Source organism: Ursus arctos, unplaced genomic scaffold, assembly GCF_023065955.2.
Source record: "Ursus arctos isolate Adak ecotype North America unplaced genomic scaffold, UrsArc2.0 scaffold_11, whole genome shotgun sequence".
Classification (NCBI taxonomy): Eukaryota; Metazoa; Chordata; class Mammalia; order Carnivora; family Ursidae; genus Ursus; species Ursus arctos.
In genome coordinates, this window is record NW_026622775.1 from 5294828 (window position 1) to 5318931 (window position 24104).

Here is a 24104-nt window from a genome sequence, read left to right on the forward strand (position 1 = left end):
GTAGAACTAAATTTGTAATCCAAGAATTGGGGATGATAAAACTTTTAACAATTTTTTAAATTCTATAAAATCACTACTTAGGAGAAGTATTATGATTTTATTTTTAATTAGTAGGTACTCTTACATTTGAATGATCTACTCCAAGAAGGCTAAGGGGTGCATGTTCTTCCAACTAGTTCATAGCCCTGGGCATTTCAGATTTAAAGTAGCCCCTGTGGGGGCGCCTGCGGGGCTCAGTCGGTTAAAGCATCTGCCTTCGGCTCAGATTATGATCCCAGGCTCCTGGGACCCAGCACTGAATCAGGCTCCCTGCTCAGCAGGAAGCCTGCTTCTCCCTTTCCCTTTACTGCCCCCTGCTTGTGTTCTCTCTCTGGCTCGCTCTGTCTCAAATAAATAAAATCTTAAAAAAAAAAAAAAGAATAGCACCTGTGAAGTATTTTTTTAAGGTAATAACATTGAGGAAGAAGGAAGACTGATAGGTCACAGAGTGTTTTTCTTTTCCCATAAGAGCTAGAGAAACCATTATAAAGGGGACAGCGAACACAGCAAGAACTTGAAAGATATATTAGAACTTAATATATATTAGAACTTAATATATTAGAACTTAAACTCTTCTTTTGAGAAAGGATCCCTATTTATCGAAATACTGTAGACATTTGCCATTAGTAGTTTAAATATGTTTATTAACCTAACGATACATTAAATGTATAGAATTCCTCTTGTGCAGTAACACTGTTTCTCCTTCTCTCTGATCGTGTACTTTTATCTTTTTCCCATTGACAGGCTACGGAGTCCCTGAAACAGGTGCGCCACTCTCTCTCTTTGAGAATGCAAGGGGAGGAACTCAGTGAAAAGAATTAATCTTACATTTTTAAATGTCATTGAATTTTTCCAGTATGTGTTGATTCTGCGACTGAGGAACCGGAACTTTTTGAGTCCCATAGTTCCTTTGAATTTGATTGTTTCAGTCTCTTTTGTTAATTAAAAAAAAAAAAAAAAAACCTTGCAAAAACACAGGTATTCTTTGTAGTTCTCACTTGAGGTTCTGGTTTGTGGATTCACACGACTTGTGCAGGAATCATGCCCGCAGGAGCTTGGACTCGTCCATCAAAGTCAGAGCAGCTGCGGCTGCGGTCTGGCCTTTGAGCTAAGAGTCCTCGTCCCCGACGTTGTGGTTATTCCCCTGCAAAGGGGGGTGGTCACCCTGCATGACATCCACTCTTGCTCTTAGACTTCCTTTAGAGTTGCCTTGTCATTTATTTTTAAATACATGATAGTTAGAAGACCTTTATCATGAAACATAGCTAAAATTATTATAAAATGTCATTTGAAATGTTTCATCTTAACTAATACTGAGATAGAGACTGTTTATATGATGGCAAGTACTGATGTCGGCACTTTACCTGTGTATTATTTGTAATCCTGTAATCCTATGAAAGTAGCTATTTTTATTTTATTTTATTTTTTAAAGATTTTATTTAGTTGACAGAATGACAGCCAGTGAGAGAGGGAACACAGCAGGGGGAGTGGGAGAGGAAGAAGCAGGCTCCCAGCGGAGGAGCCTGATGTGGGGCTCGATCCCAGAAAGCCGGGATCACGCCCTGAGCCGAAGGCAGATGCATAACGACTGAGCCACCCAGGCGCCCCAAGAGAGTAGCTATTTTTAATCCCAGTTTAATAACAAGGAAACAGGCACGGAGAGGCTAGCTGGGCCGAGTGCACAGAGCCAGATTTCAGCACCTACTCAGAGTAGAGGATGAATCTTTGTGCATTTACAACTAACGGTGTTCAGTCCATTGTCCAGGATTTCATGGCCTGTGGCCCAGAAAGGGTAATGATGATCCCCTGATACTAGGGATTTGCTATTAAGAAGAAAAAACCCCCAAAGCCCCCAATGTTCTCAGAGTTTATCTTTCGATCAAATCCGAGTCAAACATCCTACACCTAACTAGAGCAGCACACAGTGACCTCTTGCTGTTGGTGTCCTCGTCTCTGACACGTGGATTGAATCACTACTATATTGGTGTTAAGAATTTGCACTAATATGTTTTTATAATGAATATCCCCAGGTTAAGCGTTATGATGAAGCCTTAGGACATGTTCTGCCTTTGAACTCTGTTCCCAGGGAGAGACAAGACCATCAGTACGATCAAAGTTAAGAGAAGCCACTTGGGAAAGGTGGGCCTTGCTTTTGGGTGGAATCTGGAAAGAGGGGGAAGCATTTCAGGCAGGGATATGGGGGAGTGGGGTGGGGGAGTCCTGAAATGGGTCTTGGTTCAGTATTGGTGGAGTATTTCTTGTGTAAAGGAGTAGATTTCTTGAAACAAGTTTGGACGGGGAGGATGGGGTCAGATCACGGAATCGGGATTCTGGATTTAACATGGAAAACAGCAGAGTGGGTCCAGTGGGGGATAGAAAGTGTGTGGGCTTTCGGGTCAGGCAGCTTCTGCCACTTACTAGCTGGAGATATTAGGCAACTAACCTGGCCTCTCCTTATTAAAATAATTAGAAAATACCATTGACCTTATTGAGAGTGAAGGGAGATGAAATCCTTTGAACACTGCCTCATCTAAGCTACTCTATAAATGTCACCCCTGAATTGAAGTTTCAGGAGATCAGGGCTTGTTGTTGGCTTTGTTCGCTGAGGGATCCGTCCCCAGTACCAAGAATGATGCCGGGGGGGTGCCTGGGTGGCACAGTGGTTAAGCGTCTGCCTTCGGCTCAGGGCGTGATCCCGGCGTTACGGGATCGAGCCCCACATCAGGCTCCTCTGCTGGGAGCCTGCTTCTTCCTCTCCCACTCCCCCTGCTTGTGTTCCCTCTCTCGCTGGCTGTCTCTATCTCTGTCGAATAAATAAATAAAATCTTAAAAAAAAAAAAAAAAAAAGAATGATGCCGGGCTCATGCCAGATACCCGGGAAAGAGAGGTGAAAGGCCTGTGGCATTTTCAGGTGTAGTGCTGGGCAGAGTCTAGACTGGGAGAGTAGCAAGGATGGCTTCTGAATTCTTGCAAGTGGTGTACAGGCAATCTGGGAAGATGGGTGGACTGGAGCAGGCGTCGGCAGGCGTCAGCCAACTACTACACATGCCTTCTTTTGTAAATGCGGCGTTCCTGGCAGTCAGCTGTGTTGGTTTATGTATTGACTTTGGCTGTTTCTGCGCTACAAGCAGCAGAGCTGACCGGATACAGCAGAGGCAATGTGGCCACAAAGCCTCACATATTTACTCGCTGGCTTTTTACAGAAAAATTTTGATGACCCCCTGCACGGGAATATGGAAGATAATTATCAAAGAATACATCTATGTTTTTAGGGCTTCAGAAAGTTCGTTGTCTGAAAAGTGAATTCTTAGAGAAGATAGTTTCCTTTGATTTGTATCATCCTAGTTGACAAAGTAAAACAGAGTTTAATTCTTCAGATAAGGGACTGTGTGTGGGTCACATTGTACTTTACAACGGGGGAGACTCATTTCTGAGTGCCAAGGGGACAACTCAGTGGTAAGAGGCAGGACACTCCAGCCTTTTTAATATTTAAACTGTAGTTTCTCTAAAGGGGACATATGTTCTGTCCCATTTATGTTTATATTATAACTTTCTAGATCAGTTACCTAGGAATATAAACAAAGTGTGGTCTTTCTACTCAATTCCAGGTTGGAAGTCCAAACAGACTGGACCCACAATTAAAGGACTCCAAACATTACATGTTGATTTTATTACAAAAATGTTGTCTTGTTTAGAGACGACTGTTAAAATTCAGTCGTATCCCTACAACTTCCATAGCTCAGGTTTGATGGCATTTTGGTGCCCAGACAGTGGGTGCGGGAACCACCGGTACCCCTGCGTCTGAGGAAGACGGCGCTACTCAGATGAACGGTCCAACTGATCACAGTCAAGGGAAAAAGTGGTTGTGTTGGTTTTGCTTTCAGAGCTTTTCGATACCATTGGCTGCTTTCCCTCAGGTAACCAGAGTTGTGTCATCTTTGCCTAGAGCGCCAGGCAGTGTCCCTGAGGTGAACAGCCGTGTAGCCGTTAGCCCTGGGAAGCGGAGCCACAGCGCCGGCAGTGTCTGCGGTGGGCCCTGGCCTGACCGGCCGAGGCACACCCGTCCCCGCTCACCGGAGCAGCGAGTTGAGACGGCAGATGCAAACGATGGCTTTTTGTTTTTTAAAGATCTTATTTATTTGAGAGAGCGCGAGGGGGGAGGGGAAGGGCACAGCAGACTCCCCGCTGAGCAAGGAGCCCAGTGCAGGGGCTGGATCTCAGGGCTCTGGGATCGTGACCTGAGCCCAAGGCAGAGGTTTAACCCACTGAGCCGCCCAGACGCCCCAAATGATTGATTTTGAACTAGCAACTTGAGCGTTTAGTCCTCAGAGCCCAAATATTACCCGTCTTCAGCCGCTGGTCGGCTGCTAACAAAGTCACTCCAGTTTTACAGATCACGTTAGTAGGCATGGAATCTTGAAAGGAACATGTTGTTCCCTTAACACGAAGGCCCGTGAGGGGGACCGATGACTGGAGCGGGTTTAGCGACCTGACCCGGAAGGACGACAGATTCCCATTCGCGAGTGTTCAGCCTACACTAAGAACTAAGTGTGGTTTGTATTTCTTCCTCCCAATGCCATATAGCAGTTCTTGAAGGCGATGTTTTAAATGTTAGGTTTATTTTTTACAGAAGTGTCGCTGGCCTACAATACTAGTGTTCGGATAGTTCCAGGCGTACAGCACGGTGAGTCAGAATTTTAATACATCATGCCGTGTTCACCACGGTAAATCTAGCTGCCGTCTGTCACCACACAATACATATTATCACATTTTATTAACTATATTCCCTGTGCTGTACATTTTGTTCCCATGTCTTATTTTATAACTGGAAGCTTGTACCTTTTAATGCCCTTCCACTATTTTGCCCATCCCCCCACCCCTCCGCTCTGGCAACAAGCAGATGGTCTCTGGATCTGTGAGCTTGGTTTTTTGTTTTTGATTTCACGTATAAATGAGATCATACAGTGTTTGTTTTTCTCTCTCTTATTTCACCTAGCATAATATCCTCTAGGTCCATCCTTGTTACAGATGGCAACGTTGCATTCCTTCAGGTCCATCCTTGTTACAGATGGCAACGTTGCATTCGTTCTTCTGGCTAATATTCCATTGTATATGTTATACAGGCACACCTCAGAGATATTGTGGATTCAGTTCCAAACCATCGCAGTGAAGCAAATATTGCATAAAATGCAAGTCAAATGAATTTTTTGGTTTCCCAGTATATTATGTTTACACTGTAGTCTATTAAGAGTGCAGTGGCATTATGTCTAAAAAAGCAATGTATAGTGGACCCTCAACTCGGGGATTAGGGATGCCACCCCCTGTGCAGTTGAGAATCTGTGTAACTTTTGACTCTCTTTATTTATTTATTTGAGAGAGAGAAAGAAAGCATGTGTGCATGAGCAGAGACAGAGGGAGAAGCAGACTTCCTGCTGAGCAGGGAGCCAGACGTGGGGCTTGATCCCAGGACCCTGATCACAACCTGAGCTAAAGGCAGATGCTTAACCCACTGAGCCACCCAGGCGTCCCCACCTCCCCCCAAACTTAATAGCCTACTTTTGACCAGAGCCTTAGCGGTAACATAAGTGGTCAATTAACACATATTTTGTATGTTATATGTATTACATACTGTATTCTTCCAATAAAGTAAGCTAGAGAAAACATTAAGAAAATCATAAGGAAAATACATTTATGGGCGCCTGGGTGGCTCAGCTGGTTAAGCGTCTGCCTTTGGCTCAGGTCATGATCCTGGGGTCCTGGGATGGAGCCCCACATCGGGCTCCCTGCTCATCAGGGAGACTGCTTCTCCCTCCACCCTTCACCCTGCTTGTGCTTGCTCTCTCTCTCAAATAAGTAAAATCTTAAAAAAATATATATATATATATATTTATAGTATTTATCAAAATCATCTGCATATTAGTGGACCTGTGCAGTTCAAACCCATGGTTGTTCAAGGATAAACTATACTGACTTCAGTAAAAAATGCTTCATGGATAAGTAAAATGCTAACCATCATCTGAGCTTTTGGTGAGTTTTTATCCTTTTGTTTGTGGAGGGATTGGCCTCGATGTTGATGGCTGCTGACTGATTAGGGTGCTGGTTGGTGAAGGTCAGGGTGGCTGTGGCCATTTCTTTAAGACAATGACATTTGCTGCATCGATTGACTCTTCCTTCCACAAATGATTTCTCTATCATCTGATGCTGCTTGATAGCATTTTACTCACAGTAGAACTTACTTCAAAATTAGGAGTTGGTTCTCTCAAACCGTGCTGCTGCTTTATCAACTAGGTTTATGTAATATTCTAAATGCTTTGTTGGCATTTCAGCCGTCTTCACAGATCTTCCCCAGGAGTAGATTCCATCTCCAGACACCACTTGCTTTGTTCATCCCTAAAGAGCAGCTCATCTGTTCAAGTTTTGTCATGAGATCGCAGCAGTTCCGTCCTGTGTTCAGCCAGGACGGACTCCAGTTCTTTTGCTCTTTCTACCCTCTTTATAGTTACTTTCCCCCCGAAACCTTGAACCCCTCAAAGTCATCCATATGGGTGGGAATCAATTTCTCCCAAACTCCTATTTTAATATTTTGACCTCTTCCTGTGAACCACACGTTCTTAATGGCATCTAGAATGATGAATCCTTTCCAGAAGGTTTGCCCAGATCCATCAGAGGAATCACTGTCTATGGCAGGTACAGCCTTACAAAATGTATTTAATTATTAAGACTTGAAAGGTGAAATGACTCCTTGATCCACGGGCCACAGAATGAATGTTGTGTTAGGAGGATTGAAAACCTTAATCTCACTGTACATCTCCATCAGAGCTTTGGGTGACCAGGTTCATTGTCAATGGCAGTCCTATTTTAAAGAATTCTTTGGGGTGGGGGCAGTAGGTCTTAAAAATGGGCTTAAAATATTCAGTAAACCATGTTGTAAACAGATGTGCTATCATCCAGGCTTTGTTTTTCCATTTAGCACAGGAAGAGTAGATTTAGCATAATTCTGAAGGGCCCTAGGATTTTCCGTGTGGTGAGCGAGCACTGGTCTCAAAATCACCAGCTGAGTTAGCCCCTAACCAGACAGTCAGCCTGTCCTTTGAAGCTTCGAAGTCAGACGCTGACTTTTCCTGTCTAGCTCTGGAAGTCCTAGAAGGCATCTTCTTCCAAGAGGGCTGTTTCATCTACACTGAAAATCTGTGAGTAGCCACCTTCATTAATGATCTTAGCTGGATCTTCTGGAGAACAGGCAGCTTCTCCATCAAGCTGCCTCACCTCGCACTTTGATGTTATGGAGACGGCTTCTGTCCTTAAACCTCAGGAACCAACCAGCCTCTGCTGGCTTCTGCCTTCTCTTTGGCAGCTTCCTCACTTCTCAGGCTTCACAGAATTGCAGAGAGCTAGGGTCTTGCTCTGGATTCAGCTTTAACTGGCTTGAGGAAATGTTGTGGTTTAATCTTCTATCCAAATTACTCGAACTTCTGCATATCAGCAAGAAGGCTGTTCCAGTCCACCACTCCTGTATTTACTGGAGTAGTTTTAATTTCCTTCAAGAACTTTGTCTTTGCACTCACGGCTTGGCTGTGTGGCACGAGAGGCATCGTTTTTGGCTCATCTTGGCTTTTAACACGCCTTCCTCACCAAGCTTCTTTCTGCCCTTTGAGTTAAAGTGAGAAACCCGTGACTCTTCCTTTCACTTGAACACTTAGGCCTATTAGTAATCCTACAGTGGCCTCTAATTTCAGAATTGTGTCTCAGGAAAGCCGAGGAGGGCAGAGAATGGCCAGTCGGTGGAGCAATGAGAACACACACATTTATTAAGTTTGCTGTCATATATAGGTATCTTTGTGGCACCCCAGAACCATTATAATAGTAACCTCAAAGATCACAGATCACCGTAACAAATATAAGAATGAGAAAGTTTGACCTGTGAGAATTACCAAAATATGAGAGACACGAAAACAGCAAATACTGTTGGGAAAATGGTGCCAATAGACTTGCCCAGTGGAGTTGCCAGACCTTCAGTTTGTTCAAACAAAACTGCACAGCACGAAAAGATGAGATATGCCTGTACACCACACCTTTATCCATTCATCTCTGGATGGACGCTGAGGTTGCTTCCATAGCTTAGCAATTATAAATAATGCTGCAGTGATCATATTTCTTTGAATTAGTGGTTTTGTGTTGATAATTCTAGCAGTGGAACTCCTGGAGCACGTATTAGTATTTTTCATTTTTTGAGGGACCTCCATGCTATTTTTCATAGTGGCTGCACCAGTTGCCATTCCCCCCGGCAGGGCTCAAGGGTTGCGTTTCCTCCACATCCTCACCAATGCTTATTATTTCTTGTCTTTTTGATAGTAGGCATGCTGACCGGGGTGAGGTGATAGCTTGTTGTGGTTTTGATTTGCCTTTCCCTGATTAGGGATGTTGAGCACCTTTTCATTTGTCTGTTGACCATCTGGATGTCTTCTTTGGAAGAATGTCTATTCAGGTCCTCTGTCTGTTTTTTATGCAGATTGGGTTTTTTCCTTTGTTTCTTTGGTATTGGGTTGAATGAGTTCTTTATATAATTTCAATATTAACCCTTTATCAGATACATGATTTGTAAATATCTTCTCCCATTCAGTAGGTTGTCTTTTTGTTTTGTTGGTTTCCTTTGTTGTGTAAAAGCTTTTAGTCTGATATAGTCCTATTTGTTTTTGCTTTTGTTGCCCTTGAGGGCAGGTACTCAGACAGGTGTACAAGAGCTTACTGCCTATATTTTCTTCTAGTTTTATGGTTTCAGTTCTCATATTCAAGTCTTCAAAACACTTTATTTTTATATATGGTGTAAGAAGTGGTCCAGTTTCCTTCTTTTCCATGTAGCTGTCTAGTTTTCCCAGCACCATTTATTGAAGAGATTTTTTTTTTAAAGGTTTTATTTATTTGATAGAGTGGGAGGGAGAGAGAGGGAGAGAGGATCTGAAGCAGACTCTGCGCTGAGCACAGAGCCCGATGCAGGGCTTGATCCTGCAACCCTGAGCTCATGACCTGAGCCAAAACCAAGAGTCAGACACTTAACCCTCTGAGCCACCCAGGCGCCCCTTTAAGAGACTGTGTTTTCCCCCATTGTATGTTCTTGCCATCTTTGTCAAAGGTTATTTGACTATGGGCTGCCTATTTTGTTTCATTAATCTGTTTTTGTGATGATACCATGCTTCGTATTATAGTTTGGAATCAGGAGGCATGATACATCCAGCTTTGTTCTTCTCAAGATGGCTTTGGCTATTTGGTGTCTTGTGTGGTTCCATACAAATTTTAGGATTCTTCGTTCTACGTCTGTGAAAAATGGCATTGGTATTTATATAGGGATAATACTGAATCTGTTGATTGTTTAGGCAGTATGGACCATTTTAACAATACCAGTTTCCCCAATCCATGATCATGGTATATCTTTCCATAAAGACTTTTTTTTTAATGTGAGAGTTGAAGTCCTATATAAAAAGTGATAATCCAGGGGCACCTGGGTGGCTCAGTCGGTTAAGCATCTGCTTTTGGCTCAGGTCATGACCTCAGGGTCCTGGGATCCAGCCCCACCTCAGGCTCCCTGCTCAGCAGGGAGTCTGCTTTTCCCTCTCCACCCCCACTTGTGATTTCTAATAAAATTTTTTAAAAAGTGGAAATTCATATGCAGATGAATTTGACCAAGTAAAACAAGTCTACTCTGAATTACACAAATGAATAAGAATGTGAATTTTATTAAGGGAAAACAATTCTTGGGTTTCAAAAACCTTTAAAAACATTATAAAACTTTTATAAGAAACTTCACAAAATACAAGTTAAATCAGCCAGATATTTTGAGTAACCTTGTGATTTACTATAAAAATCAAGTATAACAAATGCTTGTGGATTTTTATAGTAATTCCCTGAGGATTTCATTTCACATATATCAAGCCCTTTCACCATGCTAATATCTATATGAACTATTTTTTAAAGTTCTCATTAAACCTTTAAGACATGTTAAATTGCTGTATCATAAATTTCAACCTAGTGATACTGATATAAAAAATCTGTTTTGAACACAGATACATAAAACAAAATAGTTCCTATCATTTAGATTTTGGGAAAAAATGCAGCTTTTTAGTTAGCATTGAGGCAAAGCAGGGAACCTGCTTCTTTCCAATTGCACTTGGGTCTTTGCAAAAGTCCACTCGGCGCTGAGAAACTTTCCTGTTCACCAGGGTGAGGAGTTCTGTGAACTCTAAGGAGGAGCCGAATTTTCCCAGCATCTCACACAAATCTTGAATGTACCATGAGCCATTCACAGTTTCCCGATGAGAATAATAACCTGAAAAGGAGGGAAAAGGGCACTGAGGGGTTTTTTTGGCTTTCAGTTAGAATTTATAATGCACCATCACAGAAATGTAATTTCTCAAAAACTGCTTGAATTCTTAAGATGCGACCCTGAAGGTTTCAAAAGTGCTCTCAGTTGACTAGTCTCATATGGGAAAAGGGATTAATTTATATAGTTTTATAAAAATGGGATTAGTTCTATGTCGTTTCCTCCATTTCCTAAAAATTCCCAAGACCCTGGTAGCCAGGCAGTGATTCTGACTGGAGATTGGAAAGAAAAACACTGCTGCACGCGCAAGGAGCAACGGTCATCAAGGTATTTTCAACAGAGCTTTCCACGAACCGTATCATGACGCTATCACCATCAACTGCTAACAGCAGCTAATATTCAATATAACTGTAAGCTAACATGGCTCCCAGGAATGGTTCCTCTACCAGTTACTCTGCACTTCGGAGAGCACCCTGTGCCACGTGATCCACGAAACCCGAGACCGCAGGCTCCATCACCGCGTGCACCACAAACACCGGCGCCAGCCCGGGACCCGTGCGGAAGCCGCGCCCGCGAGGCCAGCCGTGCCGCCCGCGCACCCACCTTCCGCAACGGAGTAGCACATGAGGAAGTCGGCGCCGGCCGGCAGCGTGTGCACCGACGCCGCGTCCACCTGGGTGACGTTGGCCTCCGGCTGCCCCGCCCCGTGATCCACGGCGTCCAGCGGCAGCACCGGCACGTCGTGCTGGTCCCCCCGACACGCCTGCGAGACGAGGAGCAGAACCACTTTCTCACCTCCTGCCGGCGCTCCGGGCTCGCGGCGAACGCGGAATCTCGCGCACGGTCGCGTCCGCAGCCCCGCAAGCCACCCCGTGCGGTCGGCCGAGTTCCGGAGCAAATGGAGCTGACCGCTGTTCCTGCTTAGCTCGGCTTCTCGTTCGTGTTTTCAAAGACCCGGCCGCCTCCACCGCGCACCGCACTGCGCTGACAGGCAGGCTACGAGTTGAAAGCCTCTGGCTGCAGGGTCCAAGGCGCGACCTCACGGCGGCCCCAGGACGCAGCCCTTCTTTGAAAAGCTGCGGCCTCTGCCTGGTGTTTCTATGGAATCAGGGAGTAGGTGACCAGCGTGGGTTGTGCTTGCTGCTGCCATCAGGTGTCAAAAGGACACCACCTGACCCGAGAAAGACCTCTCTTACTGGGCCCTTTTCTTTTTGCTCCTACTTTACAGAGTGAAGTCTCAAATTCTTATCCACTAATCCTGACTCACATGAAGGCTGACATTAATTTCTACTATTAAATGACTATTATGGGCTGAATTCTGTTACTATCTCCCATTTATATGTAGAAGTCCTAACCCTCAGTATCTCAGATGTGACAGTACTTGGAGATAAGATATAAAGAGGTCTACTATGATGTTAATCTGTAACTGGTGTCAGATCAGGACACAGACCTGCACAGAGGAAGGACGAAGAAGGCACAAGACAGAGCATGTCCGAGCCAAGGAGAACGGATACCTTGATCTTAGACTTCTAACCTCCAGAACTCTAAGAAAATGATTTTCTATTGTTTAAGGCACCCAGGCTGTGTACTTTGTTCTGATGGACCTAATACACTTAATACAATGACCTAAAAAGATTTGGTAGTGGTATTTTAAATGCATCCCTCATTCTGAAAATGGCTAAAGAGTTATAAGCTATTGGTTGTGCAAAAAGGTGGTTTTATTAAAGCACAGGGACAGGACCTGTGGGCAGAAAGAGCTGCCAAGAGTTAGCTTTGAAAGAAAAAAGTCGTGAGGGATTTCAGTAAACAAGATTTCTAACATTCCATTTTTACAGGGAGATTTTAATCTATTTCATATTATCAGGCTTCTTTTCAGAACTTACTTTCCACCGTCTTCCTATCTAACCTAGAATCCAATGCTCTCACCTGCCAGCTCAGTCGCAGTCGGCTGGAGAGCTGGCCTTAACGGAGGGCTTGCGTGTGCTGGGCGCTGTTCGAAGCGTGTTCATTTGTTTGTTAGGTCGTTTATCCTCACAGCCCCCCCATGAGGCAGTGCTGTTTTATCTCCTTTCACAGATGAAGACTCGGAGGCACAGAGAAATAACCTGGCCAAACATTTTCCTCCTTTGTGGCTATCCCCGCGTAGTAGCTCGCCAATTATTTCTAATTCTGTTGTCCCTGACAGTGCTGGTCACTCCCTTTTTCATGAAGCAACCACGTCATTATTTCCCCCTTTCCCCCTATTCGCTGGGTCATCTCCCTCAGCACACTGCTGGCCCTCGGTTCTGTTTTGCACTCCCCTTTCAAGTTATACTTGGTATGCGTAAACTCATCCACTCCCGTGGCTGCCATCACCACTAATCTCATTACCCCCAAATGTATTTCTCCAGCCCGGCTGCCCGTCTTAAGTTCTAGAGCTGCAACGCCACCTGTATGTGATGGATACTCCTCAGCAGTTGTCCCAACAAGAAATCACGGCTCCTCCTTAATTTCTTAGCCCCCTGCTCCCTCCCCTCAAGGCTTCAAGGCAGGGGGGATGGGGCCATGCCCCCGTGCTGTTTGTGGAAATACAGAACTGCAGCACCAGAACATTGTTCCAATGCCTTACTGATGGCCAAATGCATCATTCAGGCCCAAACGTATTTTTATCCCTAATACCAGTTTGGCTGAGGGGAAAAGGTGACGAGGTGAAGTAAGCTAGGACCAGAACTCCGCCTGCATTCTGCCCGCTGGCCTCCCCGCACACTCCCTTCCAGCAGAGACCCCTCCTCTGGCAGCTCCACCTGACACCGGGCCAGGCCAGAGTTATTTTTGGTTATTTTAAGTCCTTTCAAATGTCAATCTATTAATAAACTGATAATCATCTTTATTTATTCCTTGTTGAGAAGGAATTACTACTAATAGGAATGACTATTAATTGCAGCTCTGATTAGCTAGGAAGCCAAAAGCGCCTTTCCAATTATTGGAGAGTTACTTTCAAAACTGGCTTCAGTTCTTTATAATCATGTGTGCAATACCATGGACTTTACAATTAAGATCGTAACATAATCAGTCTTACCTGAATGATAAATATCTTGGGTTTTCCAACTAGGCTCTGACATTTGTCTCCTTTGAACAAGCCAGTCAGTGTCTGAATTTCAATTTTGGCATCGTACGCGTAAATGTGATTGCCTTCGCCGTGACTCAGGAAAACACATAAAAAGCAATCCGCGTCTGTGTGGCTAGAGATTGACGCTATAAAGGCCGCAAGAAGTTCACAGAGAAATGAAGAGGAGATGTTGATTATGTACATAGAAAAATTCAGTTTACTAATACGAGAATAAAATTATCTCTGATGGAGGAGGAAAATTTATTATAATAACTGTAAAATGTAATGAGACAACCTAGTCTTCAAACAGTAATTTATACTGTATCTGATTTTTAAAAACCTACTAAAAGCTCAAAGAGTTTAAACACATTTATTAGCTTTTCTACAACAATGAATGATGACATGGAAAACAAAATGGGATGACTGTGGCAATCAAAGTGCCTCTGAGCGGAGAGCTGGGAGCGGCCTGGAAAGGCCCCCGACTACTCTGACAACTGCCGTGTGCCATGCGCCTCCGCTGGGCATGCGGGCGTCGCCCTACGTCTGCAGCACTGAGAGCAAGCCGAAAACGTGCTCAGCAGCCCCAAATAAGACGATTAACAGGTTAGAGAAGTCTGGTTCCTCAAAAAATTAAAAATAGAGCTACCATACGATCCAGCAATTCCACTTCTAGGTATTTACTGATGAAAATGAAAACACCAATTTGGAAAGACACCTGCATCCCCCAAGTTCACAGAAGCACAACGGCCAAGATATGCCAGCAACCTAAGTGTCCATCAGTGAAGGAAGGAAATGGGGTACAGATACACAGATGTATGGATGTGTGGATGTACACATACACGACACGGTAGTATCCAGCTACAGAAAAGGGAATCTTGGCCTTCGCAACAACACGGATGGATCTTAAGGGCAGCATGCTGAATGAAATAAATCCAAGAACGACAAATACCATCTGATCTCACTTATATGAGGAATCTAAAAAAACAAATGTACAGACGAGAACGGATTGGTGGTTGCTGGTAGGTGGGGTAAAGTGGCTCAGAAGATACGGGCTTCCAATTATAAAACAAGCCATGGGGATGTAACGTACCGCACAGCGCCTGTCCTAGCACTATATTGTATATTTGAACGTGGGTAAGTAAATCTTTAAAATGCTCATCGCAACTTTTTTGTAATTTTGTAAGGTGATGGTAAGCAGACACTGGTGAACATTTTACAATGTATACAAATATTGAATCGTACAACTGAAACTGGTATGTTATATATCAATTACACCTCAATTTTTTAAAAGTTCTGCAGTTTAAATAAATATAACTGTCCATTGCAAATGACGTGAAAATCTATTGCACACAGTGATTACGATAAACATAAGTTAGATTATCCACTGCACGGTGATGTTGAAATTTAGAGACAATATATGTAAATCGACAATTTAATTATTTTTTTAAATAAATCCACAGTATTTTGAAGCCAGTAAAAAACTTGGAGTCAGTTAAAATATGACTGCTCAGCATTTCTAGCATTTTAGACTTTCAACTGCCAAATGAGAAGGTCATTTCATTCATTTCTAGAATAACCGAGTGTAATGAGTGGTATATGGTAACTATAAACTTTGGGGGCACAATACTTTGCAAGACTCTCTTGATCTGGTGGGTAACATACGAGCAAAGGCACAACGGAACCTCCTAAATTATCTGGGGAGACTTTTTTACAACACAATTATTTGGATGCCTTTATCGACAGGATACTCCATCCCCCCAGAAGGTAAATAGGAAAGCTACTTACCCTCATGAATTCTGAGCAGTAGTTCTTCTGCTTTAAGATCATTAAAGCATTTCACTTCAAATCCTAGTTCTAAAAACCTGGTGATAAACCGGAGATGAGCTTAGGAGCTATTCCAAGTGGTCACATACTCTACTTACTAGGGGTACATACGTCTGTACAGGTTTATATGACCTACAGACTGGCCTTTAGGGGGAAAGAAAAAGTGAGATGTGACAATGATGGTTTTCTTTGACCATCCACAGTGGGGACTTACTCATAACTGATTCGAGGTAGAATGTTGCCATCTGCTATGCAAATACGGATGTAACCATGCAGAGCCTGTTCGCATTTAATAGAACAGGGTTAGGAAGAAAATTCTGGCACGTTCACAAGGGACCCTGTGCCCAAGTGAGGCACAGCCCCAGATACTCCTGCTCTGTTATTTCCTCAGGACGGACAAGTTCTGGCGAAGTATCACTTAAATGTCCCGTTATCTTGCCATGTACGTAACACTAGTACCTGCGCGTGAGATTGTCTCTGTCGGCGCCGGTGCCCCGCCTTTCCGGCAGCATTAAATGCCAGAAAAACCGCTCGTGATTGAAGATTAAAGCAGTTCCTCTCCTCCTGTGGTCCATTTTGTACTTTTCTGCCGGATCAAACATTTCACTGTTAATGAAAAGTTTAAACAACAATCACTTTAAGTCATATTAAATAATGAGCTCCTCCATGCCCAAGATCAGTGTGGAGGCTAGACAGAGGTCCGCTGTTTGCGGCTTCTCTGCCAGGCTGACATGCTTCTGGCATGCCCTGGAAAGCCCCACAGCCGTACTGGTAAGGAAAACCCTGAAATATTTCTGTACTGACTGGTAAACAGCAGCCATCCTGAGCACCCTGACCCCCCAGTCCTTCCAGGGGCATCTTTGCTCCAGGAACCAGGGACAGCAGCCTGCCCAGGCCCCAGCTCTGCTCCAGGGCCCACGCCACACCAGTTACTAGATATTTTGAACATCACTGTAGGTCCTTTCAGTGGGTCATGCCACAACTCGCAGGTCAACCAGCCCCCTGTCCCAATGCTAACACTCGCCGTTCTCCGCTCTACTTGCTCCCAGGTGCCGTTCTTGCTTCTTGTAGACTGATAGTGATCAGCAAAGGAGGAGGCCTTCATTAGGAAAGAGCACATTTTTACCTCTTATGGAAGGCGTCTGTTTCTGTCACATTTTGTTCCTCACCTATTTAAAAAAAAAAAAAAGGTTGGATTTTGTTAATTTACTTTTTGACTTGTAAAACACAGCAGGATCCCACACTCTAAACCCTTTGAGTTTTGCTTGGTTTAAAAGTCATAGTATATGAAAAGAAGGGGGAAAAGGAAGGGAAACCACTTAATAATAAATGAACTATAAATTAACAGCTCAATTCTTTCTCACCCTGAACTCTTATTTGCAAAATAGGAAAAGAGTATTACCAAGAGACATGGAGAAAATACTATGCAAATGCATTCACTCCAAAATATACCTACAGTAACATGGTTCTGTGATTATGGACCAGCGCAAATGAAATACGGAATTAAAGGAATTAAAAAACACTGGAAAACTGAAACTGTGTGGATAATACTGGATTACCCTATGACCTGTAAGAGGTAGAAGTTTGGAGAAGAGAAGGGAAGGGCCAAGGGCTAAGGCTTAAATTTTGGATCTCCCAAATGGCACATTTGCACTTACGACCCATCCCATCCATGATGGGGACCCTCTGTTCTGGACCCGTGATCGGACTTCCCCACCCTCTGGGCCACCCTTCACTGGACCCCTCTACTCCTTAGAATGGTGCTGTGCAGCAGAACTTTCTCCGTGGATGAACTCCTTCTGCACCTGTGCTGTCCTAGATGCTAGCCACGGGCCACAGGTGGCTGGTAAGCACTTGAAATGGGGCTCGTGCTGCTAAGGAACTCCATTTTTAATTCAATTTCAGTAACCACATGTGGCCAATGGCTTCTCTACTGGACAGCACAGTCTAGCATTTTCCACAGGAAAGGCCCAGACACCCATGACTCTGTCTTTACCTGATAAACCTAACAGCCCAGAAGGGAGGGAAAGAAGGAATAAACAAATATTAACAGTATAGCAAGGTGCTCTCCCTTGAGGTCAGCGAAGGAAGCAAGACAGACCCTCCCACCCGTCACCTTGTAACCAGGAGGCTCCCGTTCCCTTCTCTCCCCAACACCTGACTGTCCCAGCCTCAAGTCCCCTCACTGACAGCAATCTGCCCTGGGAGGGGGAGGCTGGAATTCAACTCCGGGCCCTTCACCATCACTTTCAGGCTATTCCTCCTGGAATCTGCCCAGCATCCACACCGAGCCAGGACCCCACAAAGGCCCTCTGCTGTCCAGTAGACCCTAAATCAGTTTTTCTCAACCTCTGCATCAATTCCTGGCCTGGGTGAGAAAATCCTGGATCCTAACCCAGATTTACAGAGCCAGAATCCCAGGGGAGGGGGAGCCTGCATTTTTAACAAGGCGGTTTTTACACCAAAGTTTAGGAGTCAAGAGCAGCCTCCCAGGGTCGTCTTCCTGCCCCACGCACCGCTCTCCCTGTGTACCTCCTAAAGCCGGCCTGCTCCGTGGCCCCCGCACCCCCCACCTCCACAGCCTGCTCTATGGGCGATCCGCGGTCACCCACACGCTGCCCTACCAAGGTTACCTGCACCCCATACGCTGTTCTGCTGAAATACCGTTCACACATTGATCGACCTGGGACACAACCTACACACCCTACACGACGAAGAGTATGTTCTACTCTCCCCACTCCACGAACTCCTCTACCCAGAAGCCCTGCAACTCCGGACCCTGCTCTAGGGAGGATGCTTCCCTCTCGACACTCTCTCCTACCGGGGATACTTCCTAATCCGCAAGCCGCTCACCTGACGCTACATCCTACTCTTCCTACCCCACGAACCGCTCGACGCAGAAACGTCTACACTACACACTGCTCTGCAGGGGACAGCACCCCGCTCGAGTATCCAGGACACTGCTGCACATTCTGCTCTCCCTGGGACACTTCTACCCCAGACCCTGCCCTACGGGAAACACCTCCTAACCAAGCTCTACCCAAGCGCGGTTTGCTTCGCGCGCCGGCCTGCGGGATACGGGGTACTTCCCACCCGCCACTGCTGCGCCGACACGGCCACACCCGCTCGCCGCACCGGCGCTCCCGGGAGCCTTCCCACTGCGCTCACCGCTCTAGCAAATCCCCTTCCTCCGCTGCAGGCTTCGGCGGCGTCCTTCCGGCCCCACGCGCCCCCGTCGGGCGCTCCACACACGGCTCCGCTGGGGAGTACGTCCCACTCAGCCTCCCCCCTACTCGGGGGTAGCGCCCTGGGAACACACTGCGCTACCGGGGTACTCTGTGCTCCACGCACGGCTCCCCCAGACAGCCTGCTCCCCGTGTCGCTCTACGCGGCATCTTCCCCGCGAGACAGTGCAGCACTCGGGACACGCCGACAGACGCACGTCCACTAGGACACTCTACCCGACCTTGCTTCCCCCGGCACACACCGTTCTTCTGGGGAGACCTCCTCCCCCACACAGTTCTACCCAGGAAACCTCCTCCTCCCCACACTGCTCTTCCCGAATACTTCCTACCGCACACCCCACCTACTCCCCGCACGCAGAGGGACTGTCTCTCCATTTTCAAAAGTGGTCCAGGATCCATCTCCTTTTAATCACCTTGCCTCTTTTATCTTTAAACCAGTTATATGATAAAGAACTAGAACATCTTGGGGCGCCTGGGTGGCTCAGTCGTTAAGCGTCTGCCTTTGGCTCAGGGCGTGATCCCGGCGTTCTGGGATCGAGCCCCACATCAGGCTCCTCCGCTATGAGCCTGCTTCTTCCTCTCCCACTCCCCCTGCTTGTGTTCCCTCTCTCGCTGGCTGTCTCTCTGTTAAATAAATAAAATCTTTGGAAAAAAAAAAAAGAACTAGAACATCTCAAACTAAACACATTCAATCCCCGTGTTAAGGACAACCCCCCCTTTCATCCCCCCCATTCCCGCCCAGTTAGGAAAGCACTTCTCTCCAACATGGCGCACAAGGTCGCAGACCCGGGCGCTCACCTCTTCCGGCGTCTGCTCCACATCCCCTAGCGAGCCGATGGCAGCTTGAAGGGTAGCGGGTGGAAGCTGGGCCAAACGGCCGGTCACCAAACTAACTCAAGTCATCGAGGGTGAAAGCACTGGGAGACAGGCACTCGACTGGGTCTTTAAAATTCATTTTTTATATAAATGAGAAATGTCCTTAAGTTTCTCTCAGGCTAATATAGGACACAGATATGTGTATAAATAACATCTATGTAAAAGAAAAATCCTCATTTTATAGTCTAAGGAAGGAATGCACCGTGCCTCCTGGCTAGGGGTAATTTCCGCTGTAGATGTGGACGGTCTCGAACACTGCCCTCAGCTTAGACGTGACCTACAGATTTAGGAAACAGCTAGTTTCAGGTAGCTCCAGATAACCTAAAATAACATTCAGTTCCAAAGTTAACAGGGCAATCTCTGAGGGATTTTTAAAAAGGGTTTGTTGTTATTGTTAATACCATGGATGCAGAAAGAAACTGGGCTCTGAGAACTTCAGCTCTGACCCTCGCCAGCTCAAAGCCCGCTCTCATACTCGTGTGCACCCTGCATCCCGCAGTAGCAGTCAATGGCCAGGTCCCGCTGCCATTCTATTCTAGCAGTTTGTTCCATCAGAACAGAAAGTGACGGACACAGCCGTTAGAACTCAAGTTCCAAAACTTTTACTGGAGTTGATAAATTTTACCCAGGTTCCACAAAAAATACTGCACCATGCCTCTGCTGTGGTCACTCAGCAGACAAAGTTGCAGGAAGGGCACACTTTCACAAGTGTCATCATTACACTGCAGGAATACAAATGAACTGCCTAAAAGGGTAAATGGCTCTGTCGTCATGGAAAAAATAAACTTCAATGGAGATATCCTATATAACACATTTGTAAATTCCTGCAATCTATTTATCAAAAATGGGTCCATCATTAAACTTGACTCTTCTACACTTCCCCTTGCCTCTGATTTAGGCAATTTTCCTTTTACCATGATGCACCTATCACCTCTTTGCTCCTTAAACCATTTAATTTTAACAAAACTAATCCCTCCTTTTTTTCTCACCTTAATTTGATAATGCTTAAAGATAATCCTGCCAGCGAGCATTTGCTGATGGCCTGACACTTTAGACTTTCTCGCCCTCAGCTGCACAGCCCAGGAGGCAGATAGGGAGAGTACGCCAGGCTTGTCCAAGGACACAGCAGCCGAGTGGGGACTGAAAGCCAGGTCTGCCCAGAAACTCCAAAGTCTGTGCACTCTGGTCACCACCAGGCTAAACCCCTCCTACCAAAGAGGCCAGCTACCTTCCTAAACTAAGTGTTCATTTCTCCAACCTTCTCCATTATCTACGGTCATCGTCTTCATTCATTGCATTACCTGTGAAAATCTACCCAGATTTCTTATCAAGAATCTGTTTAATAATCCTATACAGAGTAAGCTGTGTCAGGCCTAGAACACACTGAGAAGGGGGTGGGGTGGAGAAAAAGGAAGGACGCAGGTAGGAAAAGGAAAGCAAGGGGATAAAAAGAATGGAGGGGGAAGTGCCCCCACTAGTGTTCCGCATCCTGGAGCCCTGCCCCTGCTGCCCACACCTCACAACTGAATCCAAAATGGGAGTGGCCACCGGACCCTGCCCCGTCCCTCCAGGGCAAGGCCACTCCCTGAACCGCCAAGGTGACTTCCTACAACCTGCCCCAGGGGCAAGCCTGGTTTCCTGCAGCAAGGAATAAAAAGCTCTGAAATAAGGTATTCTGCATCAACCGCTTGTTTCGACCTTTTCCTTCTTTTCCTTTCCTTTTCCTTCCTTCCTTCTTTTTTTTTTTTTTTTACTATGGCCAGGCTCGAAGTTTCTAAAGCTATCAGTGATATAATTAGTGACAAGAAAGTTCTAAAGTACACGTTTAGCCGTGGATTATTCTGTAGGGAAAGATGGGGCTTAACTCAAATCCACAAACAGCGTGGATGTGGGAGAGACCCTGGGGCTGCCCAGCCTGCCAAGGCCTGGTTTTTGTCCCCAAGTCAAGAAGGGGCATAACCAGGCGCTCCTGTCGGACGCTCCTGCGGGCTGGTTATGCTTCCATTATTACGCATGCAACCACTTCTTTTTACTTTTCACTCAGGAGTAGAAAACGAGATCCAACTTCCCAAAGTCAACTTTCCAAAAGAACAAGCGCGAGGGGGCGCCAGCACCGGCCCGGCCAGCCTTCCAAGGTTTAAATGGCCCGACATCTACAAGGGACAACCCACCGCCGGGGGACAAAGGCGGCCCGGGCACGCCCCAGCGCCCCAGACCGCTCCCCGGGGCCGCACCGAGCGGCGGCGAAGTTCTAGACCAAAAATCTAATAAGCTGCCCCCCACCGGACTTGAGCGCTTCCCTCCAAGACCGCAACTCTTTGGGGCCGTCCAGCAGAGAGCCTGCGTCCCGGCCCCCGCCCGCCGCGCCGCCCTCGGGAAGCGGTCTGGCGCCCCCCGCGCGCTCTGCCCCGGCCCCACGGTCCCTCCGGCCTACCTGCACGGCGAGCCCCGCGGAGCCCCGTCCCGCAGCTCATCGCGTCCCCTCGCGCAGCGCCGACGCCCAGGCGGCCTCCCCTTCCTGCAGCCAGAGGCCCGCAAGCCCCCGCCCCTTCCTCCGCCCCCGCCCGCCCGCCAACCGCTCCCGGGAGTGGCTGGGAGCCGCGTCTCGGTTCGGGGCCTCAGGTCCGCCGAGTTCAGGCTCCTGCCCCTCACTGCGGAGCTCACGGGGACCCGAGCGCCCGGGGAGGGCCGAGGGACGTGGTCTCGTCCGCCTGGAGACGCGCCCGGCCCTCGGGAAATGCCTGTTGCCACCCCGAGGGCACTCGGCGGGCCGGGGATCGGGAAGCGGCGGGCGGCTTCAGAGCACCTGTGGGGAGCCGAGGCTCGCAGTCCCCGCCCCCAGGGCTTACTCTTCCCGACCGCCTCCAAGGTGGAGGGTGTCGTGTTTTCCTGTTTCCCGGGCAGTCCTTCCCCAGTGACAGTTACTTCATTGGACCTGTAATGATTCTTTTAAATACTCTTTGGGGCACTCGGGACAAGGTAAAACTGGAGGCAACCCTAGGATTATGTCTGGCTTTCATAAGTAAAGTTAATTCGGGGAGCAATCATGCAGAAATTCGGAGCCCGAACTTTGGAGTCTATAGATGAAGACTGGTTGAGCCACCCAGCCTGTTGTCCTCGCCCATAGTGTCCGAACAATGCGCTAATTGGGCGCGGCGGGGCGCTCGAGGTTGCATTTAACCGAGCTCCGCCGTCGGTGGTTGGCTATTGTGTAAATTTGCTTCAGCGAACAACTCTGAGATCGGATGAAAAGGTGGCGTCCTCTTTTGTAACTTCTCTGGGCCTTGTCATTTGGTTACATAAAAAGTAACCATCTTCAGACTGGGAAAAAATGTGTTAAGGCAGCATTTCTAATACATTTAAGTATAAGGAATACCTAAGAAGCGTAAGGGATCCGTCTTCTATAAATATTACCCTATTGGGGTGAAGAAAATAAAATTTAACGATAACTTTTCCCACGTGTGCTCGGTCATTAACTAGAATATGAAATCTGAGGATTTTCCTCATCCCATGCCATTTACTTCTGTTCATTTCGCTGTATGCATATTTCAGAAATCTATTTTAGCAACTTACTCTGTAGTTAAGACGTGAAATACTCTGTCTTGTATGATTTTGTAACGATTAAGTGAATTGACTACTTAAAGCCTGGCTTTGAAGAGCTCAAATTATCTGTCACCACCATCTTTAGCTCATTGAGAGGATTGGCCTTCTTTTAGGTTTCCCCATTACCTGGCACAGTCGCTTAGCATGTAGGAGGTGCTCGGTAAATATTTATCCATTGAATGAGATCCAGAATTTCGGCATTTGCACTCTGGACTTTATCCAGTTTGAATGCGTTATCTGACCACCAGAACTTCCTGTCCTTTTGCCTAATTTTAAGGGTCTCCTCTGCTTGAGTCCTTAAAACACTCTATAAGAGTGAACAGCTGACCTTCCACTTATCTGAAAGGAGCAGATGAAAGGAATTTACCTTTCCCCTCCCAGTATCTTGTTAGCTCAGAAAATTGTATTTTTGTAACATATGCATGTGGTTATATTTTAAAGTAAGATTTTTGTCTATCTTAAGATGTAAGTACAAAGCATTTTGAGATACTTATTTCAGAATTATAAATGTGTGATTTTAGCCTTTTAAAGTAAAAGCTAGGGTAAGCCAGCCTTTTAAAAAGTAAAATGGGTAAGTGCCTAGGACCGGACAACAGGCTGCCTAGATTCTAACCCTGGCTCCACCATTTTCTTAGCTGTGAGACATTGCACAAGTAATGCAAGTTAATCTCCCCCAGCTTCAAATTCTTCTCTGTAAAATGGGGACTAAGCTTACTCCATTTGGAGACAGTAACTGTCAAACTTCTAGAACAGTACCTGGCCCACAGTAAGCTTTCAGTATATTATTTTTAGCTACTGAAGACTATCTAGACCAGTCCTCAAACTGTGGTCTCTAAGCCAGCAGTATCAACATCATCTAGGAAGTTACTAGAAATGCACTCTTCTGGGACCTACAGAATCAGATCTCCTGAATGAGGAGCTGGGGGTGGGGCCCAGTAGGTGTTTTTATGCCAGAATCCAGTGATTCAACTGCACGCTCATGTTTGAAAACCAGACATAGACTAATTAGAATCCTACCAATCCTACCTTCTCAAAGAAGAAAAAAAAGAACCGAAAGCAAATCCATATTATTAAAGTAAGATACCCTAAAGACTGAAAGTTACTTGACAGAGGG

General features: G+C 46.1%; 2 protein-coding genes across 5 annotated transcripts in view; one reads left to right on the forward strand and one right to left on the reverse strand.

Annotated features, from left to right (window-relative positions):
- The window catches only part of MCUB (mitochondrial calcium uniporter dominant negative subunit beta), a 103326-nt gene extending 88556 nt beyond the window's left edge, over nucleotides 1–14770 (forward strand). The window contains exons 8-9 of one of the 2 annotated variants that reach the window (XM_057310004.1): nucleotides 2070–2178; nucleotides 3986–14770. In XM_057310004.1, coding sequence (XP_057165987.1) covers nucleotides 2070–2159 — 90 coding nt within the window. In that variant the 3' untranslated portion in view covers nucleotides 2160–2178; nucleotides 3986–14770. Of the gene's footprint in view, nucleotides 1–783; nucleotides 1013–2069; nucleotides 2179–3985 lie in introns of those variants that run through there. The other variant, XM_048212168.2, reaches the window with a different exon arrangement.
- On the reverse strand, nucleotides 9742–21935 carry CASP6 (caspase 6). Of its 3 annotated transcripts, none has more exons than XM_026499175.4 (7): nucleotides 21822–21935; nucleotides 16393–16435; nucleotides 15726–15872; nucleotides 15228–15304; nucleotides 13413–13588; nucleotides 10958–11117; nucleotides 9742–10360 (listed from the first exon to the last, which is right to left on the reverse strand). In XM_026499175.4, the coding sequence occupies exons 1-7, from the start codon at nucleotides 21859–21861 to the stop codon at nucleotides 10122–10124; spliced, it is 882 nt and encodes a 293-aa protein (XP_026354960.1). In that variant the 5' UTR covers nucleotides 21862–21935; the 3' UTR covers nucleotides 9742–10121. The 3 variants fall into 3 exon arrangements, with proteins under 3 accessions (XP_026354960.1, XP_026354963.1, XP_026354961.1); XM_026499178.4 differs by having other exon boundaries at nucleotides 15726–15852; nucleotides 21822–21867; XM_026499176.4 differs by lacking the exon at nucleotides 21822–21935 and having other exon boundaries at nucleotides 16291–16431.
- Between the last annotated feature and the right edge of the window lie 2169 nt (nucleotides 21936–24104).

What these genes read in the sequence shown, in the direction of transcription:
- CASP6 (XM_026499175.4), bottom strand. Translation starts at nt 21,861, where the DNA reads ATGAGCTGCGGGACGGGGCTCCGCGGGGCTCGCCGTGCAG. An exon ending in CCGCGGGGCTCGCCGTGCAG is followed by an intron (nt 16,436 to 21,821) that starts GTAGGCCGGAGG and finishes TTTTTTAAATAG; the next exon opens with GTGAGGAACAAAATGTGACA. An exon ending in GTGCTACTCCGTTGCGGAAG is followed by an intron (nt 10,361 to 10,957) that starts GTGGGTGCGCGG and finishes CCTCCTTTTCAG; the next exon opens with GTTATTATTCTCATCGGGAA.